The 21,188-nt window shown below is 50.7% G+C and overlaps 3 protein-coding genes across 3 annotated transcripts; 1 reads left to right on the top strand and 2 right to left on the bottom strand.

Annotated features, from left to right (window-relative positions):
- Window positions 1-507: 507 nt before the first annotated feature.
- On the bottom strand, window positions 508-1,756 carry LOC132325592 (gallinacin-5-like). Its single transcript, XM_059843094.1, has 3 exons — window positions 1,595-1,756; window positions 863-989; window positions 508-695 (listed from the first exon to the last, which is right to left on the bottom strand). Exons 1-3 carry the CDS (start codon window positions 1,749-1,751, stop codon window positions 680-682), a joined length of 300 nt encoding a protein of 99 aa, XP_059699077.1. The 5' UTR covers window positions 1,752-1,756; the 3' UTR covers window positions 508-679.
- Window positions 1,757-5,687: 3,931 nt separating this feature from the next.
- LOC132325874 (gallinacin-4-like) lies at window positions 5,688-8,497 on the bottom strand. Its single transcript, XM_059843427.1, has 3 exons — window positions 8,315-8,497; window positions 7,493-7,579; window positions 5,688-5,824 (listed from the first exon to the last, which is right to left on the bottom strand). Exons 2-3 carry the CDS (start codon window positions 7,548-7,550, stop codon window positions 5,688-5,690), a joined length of 195 nt encoding a protein of 64 aa, XP_059699410.1. The 5' UTR covers window positions 7,551-7,579; window positions 8,315-8,497.
- Window positions 8,498-12,142: 3,645 nt separating this feature from the next.
- XKR5 (XK related 5) lies at window positions 12,143-19,987 on the top strand. The gene is made up of 7 exons (XM_059843093.1): window positions 12,143-12,276; window positions 13,087-13,270; window positions 13,372-13,547; window positions 14,603-14,812; window positions 15,586-15,755; window positions 16,284-16,395; window positions 17,087-19,987. The coding sequence occupies exons 1-7, from the start codon at window positions 12,219-12,221 to the stop codon at window positions 18,142-18,144; spliced, it is 1,968 nt and encodes a 655-aa protein (XP_059699076.1). The 5' UTR covers window positions 12,143-12,218; the 3' UTR covers window positions 18,145-19,987.
- The last annotated feature ends 1,201 nt before the right edge of the window (window positions 19,988-21,188 follow it).

Here is a 21,188-nt window from a genome sequence, read left to right as displayed (position 1 = left end):
GGCAGGGATGATCTGAGAAGCCCCATGGCACAGCCATCAGTCCCTATTTCCTTCAGAGCAGAATGACTTCTCCCACCCCCCAGATACCCCTGGACCCCACAACACCCCTGGTGCCCCACACCCAGGCCCCACAGCTAGGGATGGACCCAAGCACACCAGGGCAGTGTGTGTCCCATGGAACTGACCCACAAGGACTCCTGACCCAGCCTGAGAGCTAGTGGACAACCAGAAGGTCACCACTGAAATTAGGGTGGTCACAGCCACCCCTCCATCCCTGTGTGAGAGGTGCTGGGGTCCCCTTGCTGAGCCAAAAGGCTGGCATTGGGGTCCCTGTGAGTGTCACCTGTGTCCCCCCTCCCACCACGGGTGGAGATGCTGGTGTGGCTGAGACCAGCATGGAGAGAGGGAGGATGGTGGGACAGTGTTGGTGTGTCCATGTCTATCAGGAATTCACCCCATCCTCTCTGCCCTTCCCTACACACAGAGGAAAGAGATGCACACCCAGGATACACATCTTGGCAGTGGGAATTACCACCGCCTTGTATTGTGGACACTGGGGGATGGGATTCCCACGGGATCCAGGTCTCTGCGGGGTTGCTGCTGCCCCCGGCAGTGCTTGGTGCCTCCGGGCAGCATCGTCCCGACTGGCTGGTGTCCTGCTCGGGGATCCAGGAACCCATCAGGGATACCAGCGCCTGCGGGAGGAAAGGTTTGGCAGTGCCTGTCCCAGCCAGGGCAGCAGTGAGGGTCAGCAATGTCCCTGTACCCTCAGGCTGCACATTCCCCGTTTTTTCCCCAACAGCCTCACCCCGAACCCCAACAGGAGCAGCAGCCTGAGCCCTCCAGGCAGCCCTGAACTCACATCCGACAGCAGAATTCCTGCTCGGAGCAGAGGCCGATGCGGCCGATCCCCGGCGGGCAGGAGCGGTGGGAGCAGAATCCCCCGCGGCGCTCGCAGTCCTGGGCTGATGCTCGAACCGGGGACAGCCCTGCAGGGCACGGAGAGAGGAGACTCTCAGCCGAGATGCTGAGCACAGCCCCATGTCTCTGCGCGGCCAGCGTTAGCCCAGTCCTGCTTGTCCCCTGCCACAGCTGCTGAGCAGAAGCCTGCAGCAGAAGTCCAGGTGAGTTTGTGGCACTTGGATGGAAGGCAGTCACTACACCCCTAAGCAGGGCAGGCTCTGGGAGAGGTGTCCATCGTGCCTGCTGCCTCCTTCCTGGAGCAAGGGAGAACTCCAAGGGTAGAAGCAGGATTTCCCTTCCTCCCTGCTCCTCCTCCTCTCCAGCAGGGCTGCTGTGCCCAGTGGTGCTGACTCAGAAATGCAAGGGTCAGGAGGCACGGAGAGGGGTCAAAGCCCAGATTTGGAAGGATCAGAGCCTTAATACAAGGCCCCGGCTCTGGTCCCAACAGCAGAACTTGCATAAAGGTGTGGGGATAGATATATATACATTATTTCCATAAAGGTGTGGGGATCAGAGGGACCCCGGCAGGGATGGCACAGCTACCAGGAGAACTCATACCTGACTCAGCAGCTCAGGTGACAAAACCTCCCTAAAGAACACTGACAGAGGACAAACCCTCCACATTTCTTACCTGTCACTCCCTGGAGCATCAGGAGGAGCAGAGCACAGAGGACAGGCAGAATCCGCATGCCTGGGAGTCCGCAGCAGAGTCGCAGCTCTGGGGAGAAGAGAAGGGAGGCAGAGGTGAGTAGGAGGGTCCCTTCCTGCAGGTCGTGCAGCACTTGCATGGGGACAGTACCAAGGAGAGGGGATGTGACCAGTCACTGATGGGAGGATGTACTCAGCAGCCCAAGAGTCAGAGCTTCCTGGCACCAGCAGCAGCAGTTTGATCTCTCCACGTGGCACAATATCCCTTGAGATGGCTGAGTCCTCCAAATGTCCAGCCCCAAAGCTCCTTTTTCTGTCCCTTCCCCCGACAGGGAAAAACAAGCAGAGCTTTCCACATCTGACACCTGAGAAGGATTCCCAGGCCTCCAGCCCAGGATCTTGTGTCATCCTGCCTTGCGTAAGCGCTGCTCGGTGCTGTGGTTTGCTGGACAGCTCTGGGGACACACACAGCATCCCTGTTCGTTAGGCCTTGGCAAACACTCAGCTTTCACCACACAAAGGAGCTCTGTCCTCCTCCCCCCGCGGGAAGCAAGCTCTCTATGCTTCACTTGAAAATAACTGGGAAGACGCCACTTGGGATGACATCCACAGACCTAGGAAGGACAAGCTTTAATTGTGGCTTTGTTTGGTGGAGTTTGCTGTGTGTAACCCTTTGCTGTTTGATGGGGCATCTTCATAAACATTTTCAGCCTTGGTGCAGTTTCATCAAGTGTTACGTGTGTGGGGATGGATGTTAAAAACACACTTGTGTCTGGTGTATGTTCACTGAGTGGTCACATGGATCGTGGGATCACACAATTATTTGGTTTGGAAGGGACCAGGAGCCTCCAGCCAGCTGCCATGGGCAGGGATGCCTTCCTGTAGGTGCTCCAAGCCCCATCCAACCTGTCTTTGAACACTTCCAGGGATGGGGCTGTCGCCACATTTCACTTCACAGAGAAAAGCAAAGCACAACTTCCCAAAAATATTCTGAGATTCATATTCTCTGAACATCAGAGAAAAAAACCCAATCCTTATCTCATTTGCTGCGCCTATGTTGTTCACAAGTAAAATACATTGTAGAAAATTGTTCGCCTAAAAAAAAATAGTAATTAAATTCTAGTGTGAGTGTTTTAATTCACTAATCAATTAAATCCAAGTATGTGTGTGTTGGGACTGTCAGCTGGCAGTCACGAGATACTGTGCAGTTGAGTGCAGTAAAATACTTAACAAATTCAATTTAAATATAATGTAACATAGTGTAATATAGTATAAAATAATATAATAAAGTAATTAATTAACCTTCTAATAAAATAGAGTCCTCCTCATCATTCCTTTCTTAGTTGGAAATACCTTATTTCTGACGTGGGGCAGCCACAGCTCCTCTGTTCAATATATGAACGTGCCTTTGATCCAAACAACTCACCATATTGTACTGTTTTGTCACTCGCCAGTGAGGGACTTTGTACAAACTATTTGCAGATCTGTACCCAGGGGGGTCACTACTACTCTGCCATAGTAGTCAGAGCACTCAGGACATCTTCTTATTTCCTTCACCACTGAAGGAAATCCTGATCCTACAGCTGCAGCCAGAAAAACGGAATAGGCCAGGCCCCAATTATTTTTTAATATCTGCTGAGCTGTCTTGGCATCAAAACCCCAGGAGGCAAGGGACTAGGAGCAGCCATGTCCAGTAGTCAGGTTCCTTACAGGGCTTCATTAAGGGGGCAATTAGCTGCATCTCTGTGCTGTTGTTCTTTAGCACACGCATCAGCTTAATCTCTGGAAGTGTCCAAGGCCAGGCTGGACAGGGCTTGGAGCAATCTGGGATAGTGGAAGGTGTCCCTGGTCATGGTGGGGGGTTGGTTCCATATGATTTTAAGGTCCCTTTCAACCCAAACCATTTTATGATTCTCTGATTCTATGAATTTGAATGTGTCGAGTCCTGGGGAGATGGGATTGGCATAAGAAGCAGGGAGGAGATGTGCGGCATGGATGCATGGATCCTAGGGGGTTTCAGCCTGTTTCACCCTAAACTGGCTCTTGAAGCCATTCCCCATCCATAAAGGCAAGGACAGCTCTTTGTGGTGGTGAGTTAAAGCATGATGAGACTGGATTCTGCATGATGGTGGCTACAGGCAGGTGAATCTAAAATTACAGGGGCTGAACCCTCCCTGCAAAGTCCTCAGTCCTTGAGCAAAAATCTTGTGCCATTCCAGTTTGTGAAACATTCACCTAGTCTGGATTGTGCAAAAATCTCTTAGGACATCAACTGTAAATTGCTGGTTTGGCTCCACTTGGCAACTTCCTCAGGTTTCCATCCAGGGAGATCCCTTGGAGGAGGCTGTTGGCCCAGCTTCCTGCCCTGCACAAGGCTGTGGTTTCAATGGTGCCAGAGTCATTTGCAGAAACATCTGCTTTGAACAGACCCAGAGAGTGAGGGAGCTGGGCCTGGAGAATACTGAGAGGGAATCTCAACAATCCATATAAATATCTCCAAGGGGTGTCAGAGGATGGTGACTGACTCTCTTCAGTGGTGCCCAGCCACAGGATGAGGAGCAATGGCCATAAACTGAAACAGAAGAAATTCTACCTCTACTTAAGGAGGAACTTCTTTATGTTGAGAGTGGCAGAGCACTGAACAGCTGCCCAGGGAGGGTGTGGAGTTTCCTCTTTGGAGACATTCCAAACCCACCTGGTCATGTTCCTGTGTCACATGCTCCAGGTGATCCTGCCTTGGCAGGGCAGTTGGACTGGATGATCTCCAGAGGTGCCTTCCAAGCCTAAAAATTCTGTGGTTCTGTGAAGGGTGGGCAAATGCTTTGCAACTAATGGGCAGCTCAGGGCTTTGAGTCAGTCTTTTGCACTTGAGTTGGCTGCTTCCCATAAAAAGTCAGCCACTACTGCTCCTCCCTTCAGAGACACAGAATGGTCTGGAATGGAAGGGACCTTCAAGATCCTCTCATTCCAACACCCTGCCATGGGCAGGGACATCTTCCAGGTTGTTCCAAGCCCCATCCAACCTGGCCTTGGACACTTCTGGGGATGGGGCAGCCACAGCTTCTCTGGGCACCAAGGATTCCTTGTCAGCACAAGGATGCTCCTGACTGTGCAGGAGCAGCTGCAGAGACAAGCTCTCTGAGCAGCCTGCACCTTCTAGGTTTTCAGTTGTGGTCCAGGGCAGTTCAGGCTGAATTTCTTGGAAGAGAAGTGATCAGAGGCACAGTGGGGTTGGCCTCTCACACATTTCTATAATTGCCTCAAGCAATGTCACAGTTCTAACTCTGATCTCCTGATTTGCAACTGCAGCTGATATAAATTTTGCATACTCACTCCAAATGTATAGCAGACAGAAATGCCAAGTGTAAAATCAGACTTCAGATTACCTATTTGTCCTGCTCAGTGTGACTTTAGTTCTTAAAATAAAACAATACGCTGTTCCCAGGTCTGAAAGCTCTGGATCAGGAGGTGGGAACTCAAAATTTTCAGAGCAGAGGTGCTGGGAAGTGTCACACTGGAGAAGACTTTTGTGCTCCCAGTGGAATTGGTGATTGATCTCAGTCATGACAGAGAATTCCCTAGCAGGCACGTGTGGAGAACTTGCCAGCACTCCCTCAATCAGCAGCCTAAGAGGGGTAAATATTTTGGTGAACTCCACATTCCTGGTAGGTTTAAATTAATGTCAGAATTTTTGTTTGATTTTTTTTGTGAACTACACATTCCTGGCACGTTTAGATTAATTTCAAAATTCTTGTTTAAAATTCTTAATGGAAATAAGACATGGGAAATTAATTACTTTTGGAAATGAATGACAACACCACACAGGGCAGCCATGCAACCTCCCCACATCTTGCTTTTATTGAATGGAGAATGACAAATCCTTGGTGGCTGCTGCAACAATTCCTTGAATCCAGCAATGTCAAAAGCGATCACTTCTGGAGATTCTCCACAATTAGCCACACTACAACCTACAGAAAGGAAAGGATCTTCAGAATTATGATTATGAGAGAAATCCTTCTGCATGGGATTCAAATGATAATTTGAGAAGTCATCTTTGCCCCAGACAAATCCTAAACTTACCACCTACAGCAACTGTACCCAGAACGACAGGACCCCAGGTAATCATTGCCACGAGGGCATTTCCCCCTGTGGCAGAAGGTCCCTCGATACCCACACTCCATGTAAGGCCTCCTGGGTCTTGCCAAGCTTCTACCTTAAAAAACAACAAATAAACCAATAAATAAACAAGGATGGGAGACATTTTATTTCCTGCAGGGATTTGCATTTTGCTTAATCCCTGTGAGCTGACAAGGACGTGACAGTTCAGTCCTCAGAGGAGGAGGTCTGTGGGCACAACGACCAAGCAAACACTCAAATTCCTTCTTCCCTGCCAAAATAGGATACCCACATCCAAACTGCCTTTTGGGAACGGCCACCAGCCTGTGCTATTCCCAGAACAGGTTTTATCCATGAAGGTGCTAATTGTCAGGGATCAAAACAACCCCAGGGAGCAGACCAGCAATTAGGCAGGAGGTTGCCTGGCCCTGGTTGGTTGATTAATGAAGATGCAGCCTGGCAGCTGAAGTGTTCTGGATGCACCTGACTGAGTGCACATGAACCAATTAATTCCAGTTTCCAGCTCATCCATGGAACATTGCAAAGTATTCAGAGAGAGGGGAGCTTGTTCCAGCAAACAGGGAATGGATATTAAATATGGACAGTGCATCCAGCACATCCCTGGTGGGCTGGATTCCCAGTGTGTGAGTAGAGTTATACATACACACCCATAAAGTCCCAGGGAGTAATAAAGGAGTGGTTTAAAGGGTGAATAAAACATTCCTGGTCTCAAACTAGTGGTCTGTGAGGCACTGTGAGCAGTCTGAGCTCTCAGAAACACTTTTCTTCCCAGATACAGATGAATTTCTGGCTTTAATATACCCAGAAGGTTCTACTGAAAACAGGCCAAACATCCCCTGTGTGTTAAATAAGGACATAAAACAGACCAAAGGAGCTCTTTGCCTCTGGGAACTGGCCCAGGCAGAGGCCCAGGTAAGAATAACACCAGACAACCACATAAAATCATAGAATCACAGACTTCTTTAGGTTGGAAAAGACCTTTAAGATCATCAAGTCCAATTGTTAACTCAGCACTGCCAAGCCCACCAGTAATCCACATCCCCAGATGCCACATCCAGATGGCTTTAAAATCCCTCCAGGGATATATATATATGACACTTTTCCCACATTTCTGGTCTGCTGCAGTTCATCACCGTCTTTTCCCATCCCTACATCCCTAGAGGACACATTCCACCCTGCTCCCACAGAGATCAAAACTCCACAAGCCCCTCCTTGTGCACAGAGCACCCTGCAAATGTAGCTGTGCCATTTTCAGGGCTGATATTAAAATTCAATCCCTTTTTCTGGACAATAGAGTTGGCTTGGGGTTCCAGACTCCTTTGCACCCCTCCAACAGGCATCATGATTTTGTGCCTCTCCACCTTATGTCCCAGCTCCGAAAGCAAAGGATATTTGAAGAACATGGGGCCAGATTCCTTTTTCTTTTTTTCTGTGTGGTTTAAGAGTACTTGATCATTATTTAATTTGTTTGTTGGGTGACTCAGAGGCAAAGTGATTTATGTACAATTAAAGCCTGCAGGGTTTAATGGGGAAAACACTGGTGCTGAATGGTAATTTTGGGGTTGCCCTTTTCAAAGTGATGCTTGGAGCATTTGCCTGCTAATTTCATTTCTCATCGGTAATCTCCAATGAGTTTTGATTATTTATGTGATGATTCTTTGCAGGAGGCAACCTGGTCACATCCCAAAGGGGACAGGAGAGCTTTGCAAGGCTTTAACACCTTCTCTTTAGTCCCTCACCTTACCTGCAGCTCCATGAAATGCCACCAAGAGGAGAACAAGGAGAAAAGGAAGGATTTTCATGGCAGAGGGTGGGCTGGGATCCTGGGTCACTGCAGAGAAAGGAGACCAGGACATTGGTTAGAGGCTTGTCCCTCCATAGTCCCAGAAGTGACACAGAGAAATGTTCTTCAAGACCTGGAAGTTACCTAAAAAAGGTTATTACACATTTTTGTCATGATTGTGTCTATTGTCCTAAGATTTTCCTGGATCACACATAAGATCGTGGCATAGGAAAATCTTCCATGCAAAAAATTCAATTTTAAATCCCTTTTTAATTAATGCATCAAGTGACCAGAAATTTGTCCTGGATTTCTCGATAACTTGTGATGCATTGCAATCAATTTGATTTGCTTTATGGAACTTCAAGCTGTTAATTCAGAAAATAAGACAATTTTTGCTAGATTTATACAGAACAACCTCATGGGTTTTCTCAAAATTTTGTACTAAAAAAAAGGAGCAGAAAAAGCAATTTTCTTCCCAATGAACTCAAAATCCAGCTTCTCCTTATTTTTGCTTGGAGGCTGTTGTTTATTCTTCCCCTCAAGATTTACATTATTTCCAGGATAAATTTTTGAGTATTTGCATTTCCTGCAGCCAAAAAACCTCCTCTCCCTTATCAAGGTTTGACTCCTGTAGAACTCGCCCATGACAGACTGGAGCCACTGCACAGTTAAGGCTATAAAACAAAATGCAGATAAACATGAAAGACATGAAGCCTACAGCCCCTTTAAGAAGGACAAAACCTTTTGAGAGAGGCTGAATAATGAGAATATTTTGGTTGTTACCAGGTAGGAGGAGCTCTAGGCTGGAACAGTCCCAGGATCAGTGTCAGCCACCCGGATGAAGATGAAGGAGCAGAGTGTGGGTTTTGCTCTTTCTGGAGGGTGGTGAGGGATGTTTGACCTCCACAGCCTTCTGGTGGCCAATGAGGCTTTGGAGGGCTCTGGGGGCACCCAATGAATCCTCTTTGCTGTTGTCCTAAGAGGAACCAAGATCTGGCTTTCAAACCATTGCCTCATCGCCTCAGGAAATGTGTTGAGATGAGAAAAACCATCCTGGGCCTCCTCCCTTTGAGCAACAACCCTTTGGCCACAGCAGCTCACTCAAGGTCTCTGTTTCCTTCTGTTTTCAGAGGTTTTCTATTTCCTTACAAACATGAACAATATTTCATCATAGAAGTAAAATAATCATCAGCTGGAATGTTAAAATAAAACCCACCAAACCTGTGTTAAATGGGAAGTTAGTTCTTTGGAAATTCAGGAAGAGGGTTAATGGGCTGTCATTAATTCTACATCATTACTGCTGTTGGGAGGGAAAATTTGGACAACTAAGAACATGGAAAAGATCTGCACTAGGGAATGGTAGGGAAAAAAGTGAGAGAGGAAAAGAGAAATCAAAGTGTCAAGAATAAAAAAGGAAAAAGTGATTTGGGTTTTTTTTCACATTTTTGCACCAAAACATTTTCATTACTATGTTACCTGCACGGCAGGTAAGATATTTTATGCCATATCTATTTATTGAAATTATTACAGCCCATGCCCAGTAATTTTAGGGTTTTTATTATCTTTATTCTCTTGCCATGGACAGAAGAGTTCTCTGAGCACAGCATCCTCCTTTCTCACCAAGGATTCCTCCAATGGCTTTCCGCTTTTTACAGACATTTCTACAAATTCAGGTGCCTGTTGCAAAGGGATCTTCTCTTTTCTCCCTCTTTCCTCTTTGAATCCGGCGGCCCCATTCCGTGGGAGTGTGGGAGTTGCCGTTCTCCTCCGGCAGCTGCTGGGGCACGGCTGAGCTCATCCCTGCGAGAGCCTCCCTGGGCTCGCCCTTCGTGCCCTGCAGGGATTTTTCTTAGATCTCTTTGTTTTCTTTCCCAATCAAAGCAACTATTTCGCTGAGGCTTCCAGCACAGCCTTTTCAGCAGCTTTCAGGCTGCCTGCAGGCTTCTTGTTTCTCTGGGCTGCTCCTTTGCGTGCTTTTCTTTCCTCATTTTTGCTTTTTTTTTTTTTTTTTTTTTTTTTTTTTTTTTTTTTTTTGAGGTCAAATACTCGCATGTCAAACGTGCTTGGTCCCACAATGTGGTTACACATAATCGTGCTGTGGTCACTTCTACAGACCAGCTTCCCACAAACAGCTTTGGAATTGGGTCCTTTGCACCTAATCCAGGAAGACAAATGTTCTTGTGGATGCCAGGACCAGCTGTTCTAAGAATCACCACTGTACAGCAAGAAAAATGTACATTTTACAGAGGAAAAATCTAATGTCTGCATTGCCTGGCATCATCCACAACCATCTGTCAGATCTGCTCTGCTGCGTCACCTCAGGCAAGGAAAGGACCTGCAGAAGATGTGCCCAGGTCCCCAAATCCTTTAGGGCAGGGCTGTTGCTGAAACCCTTCCCTGAGGTGTTGAGAGGTGTTGGCAGACAGATGTGCAGCCAAACATCGGGGCTGAAAAATGGTTCAACAGGCGAGGAACAGCTGGGTTTGTGTGATGTCACCTGTGGGCAGCCCACCTGGAGCAGCAAGTCCAGATCCTGGGGTCCCCAACACAAGAAAGGCTTGGAGCTGCTGGAGGGAATCCAGAGGAGGCCATGGAGATGCTGCAAAGGCTGGAGCCATGGGCAGAGACAGCTTCCACCAAATCAGATTCCTCCAAGTCCAGTCCAGCCTGGCCTTGGATACTTTCAGGGATCCAGGGGCAGCCACAGCTTCTCTGGGCACCCTGTGCCTGGGCCTCCCCACCCTCGCAGGGAACAATTCCTTCCCAAACTCCCATCTATCCCTGCCCTCTGCCAGTGGGAAGCCATTCCCTGTGTCCTGTCCCTCCATCCCTTCTCCCAAATCCTTCTGCAGCTCTCCCTTTAGGTCCTGGAAGAGGCTCTGAGGTCTCCCTGGATCCTTCTCCAGGATGTAGCTTTCTTGGAGACACGAGGAGGTTTTTAGCAAAAGAGGCTCCTGGGTGCTGAAATCCAGCAGAGAAAAGTGCAGCCAAACTGGTGGCTGGGAGGCAGCCAGAGCAACTGGGAGCTGGCAGAGAAGCTGGGGAGGGTGGCTAGCTCTGGGAATATCTTCTGGAAGGCCTTCTGGCTCCCTCCTTCTCTGCCTGGCAAAGCTCCGGGGTGATGATGGCACAGGATTTATTCCTGGCTTGGAACACAGGAGGAGAGACTGAGGAGAGACAGCTGAGACTCCTCAGGGTGGGAGTGATGGTGGTGGAGGGCAGGGGGGATGAGATGATGAGGTTCACATCTTCTGTGGGTGACAAGAAGGGTCACATTGTGCCTGCAGGGACCCTGGCAGCATACTCACTGCTGAATTTGCAAAAATGGTTCTTCCCCATCCCACTCTCAGGTCTGGAAGAGGCTTTGGTGCCCATTAGAGGCTGACTTGTTCTTTGTATGCTAAAAATTGGGTTTTCTAGGAATGGGCCACGTGGTATTTGCTGCTGTGGAGGACAGAGACAGCCAAGGTAGAGCTTCACTTGGCTCCAGAGCCCTCATTACACCCCTGACTTTATTAAAATGCTTTGCTGGAGCTGGGCCCAGCAGCCCATCATTAATTAATGAAACACAAATCGGCGCAGGGCAGTGGGACAGGAGGAAAAGTGGATTGTCCTTTACACCCAAAGGGCCCCCAAACCCAATCAGATGGAGTTGAGGCTGCAAAGATGCCAAGTTCCTGGTAAAAAGCAGTGCTGGAGACCCACAGAGTGCCTGGGGATGCTCCCAAAAGTAGGGAAACCAGGCAAGGACATTTCTGAGCAGTTTGGCGGTTACTGTTACACAGCAGAGCCTGGGCTCTATTGCCAGAGTTGCAAAAAATTTCAATAAAATTAAAAAAAAACAACAATAAATGTATGAAAGTCCTGGAACACAGGTACATCCAACAGCCCAGCTGATGTACAAAGTTTTGGGAGCTTCCTGCAGCATATTGCAAAAACCACCAGAACCAGGGGTGATATTTTGCCTTAATTAAACCCCCTTTTATGGCTTTTCCTATAGCGACCTGCTGGGAATTTATTTTCTAAAAGGCATCAGCGCTGGAGGCTGCAGGGCTGGAAATTGGGATTAAAAGCAAATGCACACCAGAGGGCTCCTGCAAACTCCGATGCTCGGGATCCCATTTCACAGCAGTTTCATCTCTGTGGTAAGGCGGGAAAACAGCGGGATTAATTTATGGCTCTGTGCACACCATGTCCCAGCTGCCACCTAGCGCTCATCCCCGCGACACGGGGACATCGCGGGCATCGCACGGGGGACATCGGGGTGGGCGTGCCCCGGTGCACAACAATTTGGGGCACATCGGGGTGGGCTTGTGCCAGCGAACAGAAGCCCGGGGTACATGGGGGTGGGCTTGTGACAGCGCACAAAAGCCCGGGGGACATCGGGGCGGGCTTGTGCCACCGCACAACAATTTGGGGGGTACGGGATGGGCTTGTGGCAGTGCACAGCAGCTCCAGGGGTCTCGGGATGATGAAGCCCCGGTGGGTCTCTGTGTCCCCAAGCCCCTGGGGGTGGCGCAAGCACCGTGATGTCACACTGCCCGGGGAGGGGACACAGGGGGTGGTGCCCGGTGAGGGCGGGCGGAGCGGGACCAGCCCCGGCGGCTCCTTCTTCCTCCTCCTCCTCCTCCTCCTTCTCCTCCCTTTCCTCCCACCTCCTCCTCCTCCTCCCCGTCCTGCTCCCAGGATGCGTGGGGCCGTCCCCAGGCTCAGCCTGACGCTGCTGGCGGCGGAGAGCGGCGCCCGTGAGTGAGCGCGCAGGATGCGCGCAGGATGCGCGGGGGCGTGCGGGGCTGCTCTCCGGCGGAGGGGAGGGGGAAGGCGGATGGGATGCTGGCAGTGACGCCTTTGCGGCCATCCCGGGGGTCCCGAATCACCTCCGTGTATTCGGGAGGGGGGAGTCATCCCTGCACCCCGCGCTTGGGGAGATGCGCGGTTCTGCTCCCGGCATCCCCGCGGGCCCGGCCGTCCTCTTGGATTTTTTTTTCATATTTGAAAAATTGAATTTTTTTCCCCCGCCTATTTATTTGATTGTTTATTTTGGAGCCCGAGCTTTTTATCAGAGCCTTCCTGGGGGCCGGGCCCCTCGGTGGCGGTGGCTGTGCCTCAGCTGACAAAGCCACCGGGAGCCGGCAGCTGGAGATAAGCCCGGGAGAAGGGCTGCGAACCCCCGGAGGGGCTGGGAGATGGAGTTCTGGCGGGAATGGCTTTAAACTGGCAGAGAGCAGGTTTACATTGGATAATAGGAGGAAATTCTTCCCTCTGAGGGTGGGGAGACCCTGGCATAGGCTGCCCAGAGAAGCTGTGGCTGCCCCTGGATCCCTGAAAGTGTCCAAGGCCGGGCTGGACTGGGCTTGGAACCACCTGGGATAGTGGAAGGTGTCCTTGTCCATGGCAGGGGTGGAATGAAAGGAGCTTTAAGATCCCTTCCCACCCAAACCATTCTGGGATTCTCTGGTTATGAATGGCACCGCTCAGTTGCCGGGGGCGGGGGGGGGGGGGGGGGGGGGTGTGGCTGTGTCATCCCTCAGCACCGCCTCTCTGCCCTTCTCCAGGGCTCTGTGCCATCATCCACTACCTTGTCCGGGGGCAGCTGGGCTGGTTCGGGCTGACCGTGGCCTGCCTGGTGCCCGGCTACACCGCCCAGCTCCTCAGCATCCTCTGGTTCCGGGCAGACGGACACACACCCGGCTGTTGCCTCCTGGCGCTCCACCTCCTGCAGCTGGGCCTCTGGAAGCGGTGAGAGACACTCCCCGCCATCTACCCACCCCCCACAACCCGGGGGCAGCCCCAAATTTCCTCCAGCCAGGGTGGGCATCCCGTCACGGTGGCTCTCGCAGGTACTGGGATGTCCTGCGGGTGGCGGCCAAGACGGGCAGCGGTGACGGGGAGCTGCTGGCTCAGCTGGGGGATGTTTGTGTGCTGCGGCTCCTGGAGGCCCTGCTGCAGACCCTGCCTCACCTCCTGCTCCAGACCTATGTCGTGGTGGCCGTGGACCCAGCAGGTTTCATCCCTGGTGAGTTCCCAGGAGGATGGTTCAGGGGTGATGCATGTGGGTGGGGGATGTGTGTGCCCTACGGATGGAGGGATGTACTGCACAGGAACTGGGAAGCCAAGATGTGAAGCAGCAGGGAAAAGCCTGGCTGAAAGATCTGCTGTGGCTGAGTGCAAAGGTGGCTACTTTGCCCCAAAGGTGAACTTTCAGGTGTGCAAAGAGGGAGGTTGCAGGGTGGAGTCACAGCATGTGCAAGGTCACACTCGCTCATTGTCCATCTCTGGTCTGATGGCAGTGACTGAGGTGGAGCTGCCTTGGGGCTGCAGAGCTCTGTCCATGGAGACAGAGGATATCCACAGGGAGATACTCAGAGGGTACTCTGGGTACTCAGAGGGTATTCACAGGGAGATGCTGAGCATGCAGAGACCAGATTTGGCAGAATTTAGCTGAAATGCTAAATTTCATTTAGCATTTCATCCCTGGTAACATTCAAGTCAGGTTGGACAGTGTCACCATTGAGTCAGGAATGAAGTGAAGTGACACGTAAACTGTAACTCTCTTCAGCAGGCTAATCCCAAGTTTATTGGAAACCCATTCCTTTTTATACACTGTTCTGATACAGGTGGACCTGATTGGTCATTTAATCAACACCCCATCACTATTGGCTAATTAAGAAGACACTCTTTGGTAAACATCTTATGAGAAAACAACTGTTCAAAACACCAGCTGCAAGATTGTTTTAATTCTTTCTCTCAGCTTTCTCAAAAGTCCCCAGAACAATTCCTGGGAAAGTTTATCTGGCTTTCTCTCTCTGACCTAACTGTCACAACCACAGGACAGGGCTCTGAGAAACCTGGTCTGGTGGAAGGGGTCCCTGCTTATTGCAAGGGACTGCACTAGAAGGCCTTTAAGGTTCCTTCTGTGATTCCTTGATTCTGTGATTCACTTGGCAGGATCAAGGGGTGTCTGGCTTGTGTGGGGGTGCCATGCTACCAACACCTCCTTAACACAGAGAATTGGCCCTGCTGTGCATTTGGGCCTCCATCAGAGCCCTGACTGCCCCTGTTCCCATACAGGTGTCAGTGCAGGGCTGTCCCTGCTGTCCCTGGCCTGGGCTTTGGTCTCCTACAGCCACTTCACCTTCCTGCTGAAGCCTGGACACCTGAGCCCACCAGCTGCTGTCATCCTGTGCCTGCTGCTCTGGAGGACAGGGATGCTGGGGACCCGGGTGCTGGCCCTGGTGCTCTTTGCCAGGCTCTATTCCTTCTGGGTTTTCGCTGTGGCAGGTAAGACCTGAGATCCTGTTCCCCACATCCCACCCCACTGTTCTCGGGTTTGTTGTTGCTGGAATGGCTCCCGAGGTATTAAAGAGTCTTTTTGTCCAGCCCTGAGACCAAAGAAGAAGTTGAGATTCCTCGGCTCTGGTTTTCAAGGTCATTTATTTTCTCTTATCTAATACATATTTTCTCTTATCTAATACATTCTTTTTTTGACCCACTGAGGTCTGTCTGGCAGGTCAGGTTGAGGCACACTGACTGCCTTTGGGGCAGTGTTACCTTTTTATACTAAAAACTATGCGTACTTTATTTACAATAATTTTCCAATACCTATCACCTATGTTAGACAGTCTGTCTCTACTTTAAACCAATTCAAAAGTGCCACCATCACAGCAGAAGATGGAGGTCAAGAAGAAAAAAAAGAAGGACAGGACATGCCCAGATTCCTCCTTCTTGCCTCTTGAACCCCCATTCTAAACCCCCAAAATTCTACTTTTTCACCCCGTGATAAATTCACTCACATTCTCCTCAAATTCTTGTGGCCTGTAAATCTTCACACAAAGTTGGTAATTGTTTCCAAGGGCTAAAATCCAAGGCACAGGTGTCTTTGACTCTGTGCCAAGATCTCTGAGCCCCCTGCCATGGTCTCAGAATCCTCCAGGGCAGTCAGAGGAATGTCCTGGGTTCTGACACAGTGTCAGCCCTGCCATGCTCCTGCTGCTGGGACTGTTTGCAGCCTCCCCCAGGGATGGCTTTGCAAATCCATTCCCTTCTCCCTGCAGGGGTGCACTGGCTGCTCATGTCCTTCTGGCTGGGAGCCCAGCAGACAGATATTGTGGCCCAGCCATGCCGCTGGAGGCTCTTCAACTGCCTGCTGGGAGCTGTGTACATCTTCTGCTACATCAACGTCCGGCCCGGCCCCTCCAGGACCAGGGTGGCCGTATTCTATGCAGTGAGTACCTGGAATTGTTTTGTATTCTGCATGGATGAAGCTGCTGGAGATGAGAAACAGCTTCAGACTCTCCGTTTTCATCTCTCACATCACCACTTGCTCAAAATCCAGCATTTTGCTGTGTCCTGACAAAGCCACATGGTCACCAAGGTGGACGTGCCTTCTACCCTGGTTTTGATTCCTTAGAGGCAGCCCTACCATGTCAGTGGTAAAAAGTAGGTGAAGACTTTGCAGAAAGTTCAGTTCAACAGCTTCTATGTTTTAAGTGATAAATTAGGTGCAAAATATAACAGGAGAAGTGCTCAAGGCCAGGTTGGGTGGGGCTGGGAGCAACCTGGGGTAGTGGAAGGTGTCCCTGCTCATGGCAGGGGTGCAATAAGATGAGCTTTAAGGTCCCTTCTGACCCAAACTATTCTGTGATTCTAAGAATCTATGAAAATCTAGAAAATGGGTGTTTTCTGTTGTGAGAGGCACATCTAAAGCCATCAGAAGGATATAAGTGATGACTCCCTTCCCTCTGCCTTGCAGATAATGCTGATGGAGAACACACTCCTGCTGCTGTTGGGCACCCAGTTCCTGCAGGTAGAGCTGAGGAACAGCCTGACTGTGACTGGGGCTGTCATGTCAGGGTCTTTAATAGGTAAGAGCATTGATTTTAGAGCCTGGATCGCACATTTTGAGAGTAGTTTGAGGAAATGTGTATCCACACTCCTGTCCCAAGTCCCTCTCCAGCTCTCCTGGAGCTCCTTTAGGCCCTGTAAGGGGCTCTGAGGTTTCCCTGGAGCCTTCTCTTCTCCAGGTGAGCACTCCCAGCTCTCCCAGCCTGGCTCCAGAGCAGAGAGGCTCCAGCCCTTGGAGCATCTTTTTGCCAAGCAGGGTCATATTTTCCCAGAGGGATGGGGACAGAGGGAAGTAGTGCAACTCCTCGTTAAAGAAATGGGATGGAAAAGGAGCAATTCCTGTGATCTTGGATGAGTTTAGGGTATGTAGGAAGCTGTCTTAAAAACTTGCTGGTTTAAAGGCCAAAGGATGGGGATGCTGTGACATGGAAGGTTTCTTTCATCAGACACCTCCCTGCTGGGCAACTTTCAGTCTGCAAATCCAGATTAAATTTGGGGTTGAGTGTGCACTTCCTTTGCCCAAATCTGCTCAGGTGGGATTCTTGCATCCCCATAAATGCTGGAAAGATGTGCTGCTCATACACCTGACTCTCAGCAGCATCTTTGCAAAGGTCTTGTTGATCTGGAGGTGCCTCAAGGTCTGGCCTCTTCTCCACAGCTGACCAAAATGCTGCTGGGACTCCTCAGTGACACTTTTCTGCTCCTTTCCAGGTGCCACAGCTCTGGTGATTTACTACAGCCTGCTCCATCCCAAGTCCACAGAGATCTGGCAGGGATTCCTGGAGACAATGTGCCGTTCTGCTACAGCTGGGGATGAGGAGGTGTCTGGAGAGAGCTCCCAAGCTGGGCAGAGTTCAGGGACTTTGGGAGATGAGGAGTCCTTGCCAGTGGAAGAGACCAAGACAGAGCCCAAAAACGAGACCAGCTCATCGCTGCCACAGTCCAAAGAGTGTTTGGAGGACAGCTGGACAGACCATCACCACTGGCTGCTGGTGAAGCTGGCCTTGAAGACAGGAGATCTGTCCGTGATCAACGCAGCTTTTGGAGATGGTGGTGTGGGAGAGGCTTTTCCTGGAGGATGGATGATGGGGAAACCCCCTGGTGCTGAGCCCAGGGCAGACCTTTCCCTCCCCATGAGGGACATCCATCCCTCTGGACTGGCAGTGGGGAATGGAGGAGGCGTCAAAGCCAGCACTGGTGCTCTGGGAATGGCACAGGAGGATGGAGAAGGGCAGGAGCCTGATTTTCCCCCATCCACATCCCACCCCAGTGGCTTCTCCCCGGATTCAACCGAGAGCTCCTCTGTGTATTTCAGTGCAAGTGCAGGAGGCATCACCTCACCTGGGACAGGGGCAGCCACCGCCACAAGCATGGCCTTGGTGCAAAGGGACAGCAAAGCTCAGCCTCCCCCAGGCTGCCTGGGAGAAGGAGGAGGAGGAAGAGGAGGGAATTTATCCCTTGGGATGGCCAGCATCAGCCCAATCGTGGGTACTTGTGCCCACAAGTGTCTGCAGAGAAGCTCTTCCTTTGGCAACACGGGCAGCTGTGGGGTGGCAGGTCTCCCCAAAGAGGGCTCAGAGCCCACAGGGACAGAGGGTGCCCTTGTGGGGTGCCATCACCTTTGGGACACCCACCCTTGTGGCCCGCAGGGGACTGTGGTGAGGAGCAAGCTGAGGTCACCTTGCTTCACCTCCACCCCCAAGGCTGGCCCTAAATGCTCCCAGCGAGGACTGGGGGAGCTGGGAGAGGTGACAGACCTGTCTGGGTGACCAGAGTGACCCTGTAAATGGCTGTACTGTCACCTTGGGCCAGCCTTGGGGTGACTGTCTCATCATCAGGGCATGGCAGGTGGTGGTGGGACAAAGACTGTCCCCACAGTGCTCCTGCCATGGGGCAGAGTGCTCCTCCATCACTGGGACATCACCTTCTCTCCCAGTACATCTTCTAGAGGCGGTCCTGAAGAACTTCAAAAGCCTTAAAAAGCCCTAAAAGTCCAGGGCTGGTTATTTATTGAGCTTATTTATGTCACAGACCTGCCAGGCAGCTGGAACCTTCTGCCTTTGGTGTATTTGTGACAATGACTTGAGGTGTGTCTTTAAACCAGTGCCTGCACAAGCTGCTGGCCTGTCCCAGTGTGGAGATCTGGTTGCTGTCTCCAGGGGCTGCAGTGCTGGCCAAAGCAGTTTTCTCAGGACAAATAAGTGCCTAAATCAGAAAAATGATGGGTTTTACTCTGGGATGTCCTCTTTTTCTGGGCAGAGTAAAGCCTCAAGTAAGGCTCAGCACTGCTTGATTGTTTTTCCCCACCAGGTTTATCTTGAGGCCTTTGCCAACTCCATTTTTGGGGGTCACATAGGATTGCAGATTCTCTTCCTGCTGCAGACCAGAACCTCAGAACCTGGAATTACAACCAAAAGCCATGTCCTGCTGCTTGCCCACTGTCTTCCCTACTCAAGTGGTCTTTTCTCTCCAGCCTCCTTCCAGCTGAAGATCATAGGACCCCAAAATTATTTGTATTGGAAGGGCCCTTAAAGTTATCCAGTTGCAACCTCCTGCCACATGCAGGGACACCTTCCACTAGACCAGGTTACCAGGTTGTAATCCACATCTGCCTGGATGCTTCCACCTAAACTTAGCCTCAGGCCAAATCTTAAACCAGTTCTACCCCCACCATAAAACCTGCAGTGCATGCAGGGTTTATTTGTGTCAGGAACTAAAACCACCAATATCATGGTCTCAGAAATAGCCAGTGCTTCCCACCAGGCTGGCTGGGCATGGATTTGTGCCCAGGGCACAGGTTTGTTCCCAGGACATGGCTTAACATGTTAATTGAGGTGTGATCAGCTGGATTCACCACCAGGCTCCTGAGTGCCAGCTGGAGCACATCTGGCTGTGCTCTCCAGCTGTTGTCCTGCTGTGGGCAGGACTCTGCTGCTGCCACAGGGCAGGAAAGGCAGCAGGGAGGGCACAGGCATGTGATGAATTATTAAAAAAAGGCTTCCATGATGCATTCACTGCTCAGGGCTGACCCAACCAGATGTTCCCTTGGGGCACAGAAAACCCAGTTGGTGCTGAGTATGGAGTGAAGCCACATTCCAAGGGGATGAAGGCTCCCTGTCCCCATCTGGACCCCAGCCCCCTGTGCTGTGCCTGTGCTCTGCAGGCAGGAGCAGTTCCAGTGGCTTTTCCAGAGCCCTTCTCATTGCGTGGATCACAGAGAGGGCAGCAGTGCTGCCAGGCTGTTGCAGGAATTTTTATCTTGCTTGGTTTTCTACTTTTGATAATATATAATTATGCTTGAAAACACCCCAAACCAGCCTTTGCTGTGTCTGTGTCTCATGGTGGGGGTGAAAATAAGTGTGGAGGGGACTCTCTTCCCACTCTTGGCTCTTGCAGCCTCAGGATGAGTTGTCTGTCAGGATTTCCAGTGGGAGGGTGGAGAAGGAACCTGGGCAACAGGATCTGGGGGAATGGCATGAAAATGTGTCAGGGAAGGTTAAGACTGGGTGTTAGAAAAAGATTCAGAAAAAGTTTCATTCATGAAACTCTCCCACAGGCCAGTCAGAAAGGAAACAAACAATTTTGAGAAAATAAAGAACACTTTTGTACACAGGAATCAGGCGTAAATGTGGACTTTGATTTCTCAGAGCACATCCACAGTGCAGGGGTGCACCATGAGCTGATAGCTCTGACCTCAGATGAGGTGGTTGTGGAAATCCTGGATAGATCAAGGAATGGCAAAAGAGAAGGGGGGAATCTGGGGACAGAGGGTGCACGAGGACTGGGGTAGGGATGAGGGTGTTTGTGTGAGGGCTGTGTTCCCACAGCTTTGCTCCCTGATGATGAGAGTTGGTCATTGGTGAGCCATGCTCCCCTTCACCTTCTCCTTGGGAGCAACGTGAAGTCAGATGGGATAATATGGATTGTCTGTCCTTAAAGGCTTCCAGCCTGTTGCGCCCAGGGTCCAAGTCCTGCCTGCTGGTACAGTCCCAGCACTGAGCTATGAAGTTGGCTGTTTGTCTCTGCCCCCACACACGCTCAGGATGGCTCTTGCACGCTGGGCTTCAAAAGATGAGTCTGGACGCTAGGTTTTTTCGGTCTTCAGAATTTTTTATTATTTCTTATCTAAAAAGTCCCTTCTCTGCCCGAAGGATCTGACCAGCAGGGCACCCAAAGGCACTCTGCCCACCCCTAAGGCGGTCGCATCTTTTATAACAAAAACTACGTATATCATATTTACCTTTAGTCCCCAATACCTATCATCTTCGTCACCAAGTACACTCTCATCCCAGACCAATCCCCAAATGCCAACACCACTCCAGAAGATGGAAGACAGGAAGAAGAAAGAAGAGCCTGGTGGCACACCCTGATTCCTCCATCTTGTCTCTACAACCCCCCTGTACCAAAACCCCAAAATTTGTGATTCACCCTATAATGATATCTTCCCTTCACCATTTATATTCGAGTGATTCTCGCAGGTTCCATTTCTTCATACATCGGTGGCACATCTCTAGATGGATCAAAATCAAGCCACCAAGTGCTTTTGGCAACATTCCAAGACTCTCGAGCCCCCCCCCCAAGGGTTCTCTCGGTAGCTCTGGACATCAGGAGTGATGTGCTGAGCTCCCACACTGAGCCACAGGTCTCTGCCTGTAGAAATAACCTGTATTTAATCAGAGAATCCCAGAATGGGTTGGGTTGGAAGGGACCTTAAAGATCATCTCATTCTAATCCCCTGCCATGGGCAGGGACACCTTCCACCATTCCAGGTTGCTCCAAGTCCCATCCAACCTGGCCTGGGACACCTCCAGTG

The sequence above is a fragment of the Haemorhous mexicanus genome, chromosome 3, assembly GCF_027477595.1.
Source record: "Haemorhous mexicanus isolate bHaeMex1 chromosome 3, bHaeMex1.pri, whole genome shotgun sequence".
In the NCBI taxonomy this organism is placed as follows: domain Eukaryota; kingdom Metazoa; phylum Chordata; class Aves; order Passeriformes; family Fringillidae; genus Haemorhous; species Haemorhous mexicanus.
Note: the sequence above shows the minus strand (reverse complement) of the source record. Positions and strands in the feature narration are given on the sequence as shown.

What these genes read in the sequence shown, in the direction of transcription:
- LOC132325592 (XM_059843094.1), bottom strand. Translation starts at nt 1,751, where the DNA reads ATGCAAGTGCTGCACGACCTGCAGGAAGGGACCCTCCTACTCACCTCT. An exon ending in GATGCTCCAGGGAGTGACAG is followed by an intron (nt 990 to 1,594) that starts GTAAGAAATGTG and finishes CGTGCCCTGCAG; the next exon opens with GGCTGTCCCCGGTTCGAGCA.
- LOC132325874 (XM_059843427.1), bottom strand. Translation starts at nt 7,550, where the DNA reads ATGAAAATCCTTCCTTTTCTCCTTGTTCTCCTCTTGGTGGCATTTCAT. An exon ending in GGCATTTCATGGAGCTGCAG is followed by an intron (nt 5,825 to 7,492) that starts GTAAGGTGAGGG and finishes TTGTTTTTTAAG; the next exon opens with GTAGAAGCTTGGCAAGACCC.
- XKR5 (XM_059843093.1), top strand. Translation starts at nt 12,219, where the DNA reads ATGCGTGGGGCCGTCCCCAGGCTCAGCCTGACGCTGCTGGCGGCGGAG. An exon ending in GGCGGCGGAGAGCGGCGCCC is followed by an intron (nt 12,277 to 13,086) that starts GTGAGTGAGCGC and finishes GCCCTTCTCCAG; the next exon opens with GGCTCTGTGCCATCATCCAC. An exon ending in CCCAGCAGGTTTCATCCCTG is followed by an intron (nt 13,548 to 14,602) that starts GTGAGTTCCCAG and finishes GTTCCCATACAG; the next exon opens with GTGTCAGTGCAGGGCTGTCC.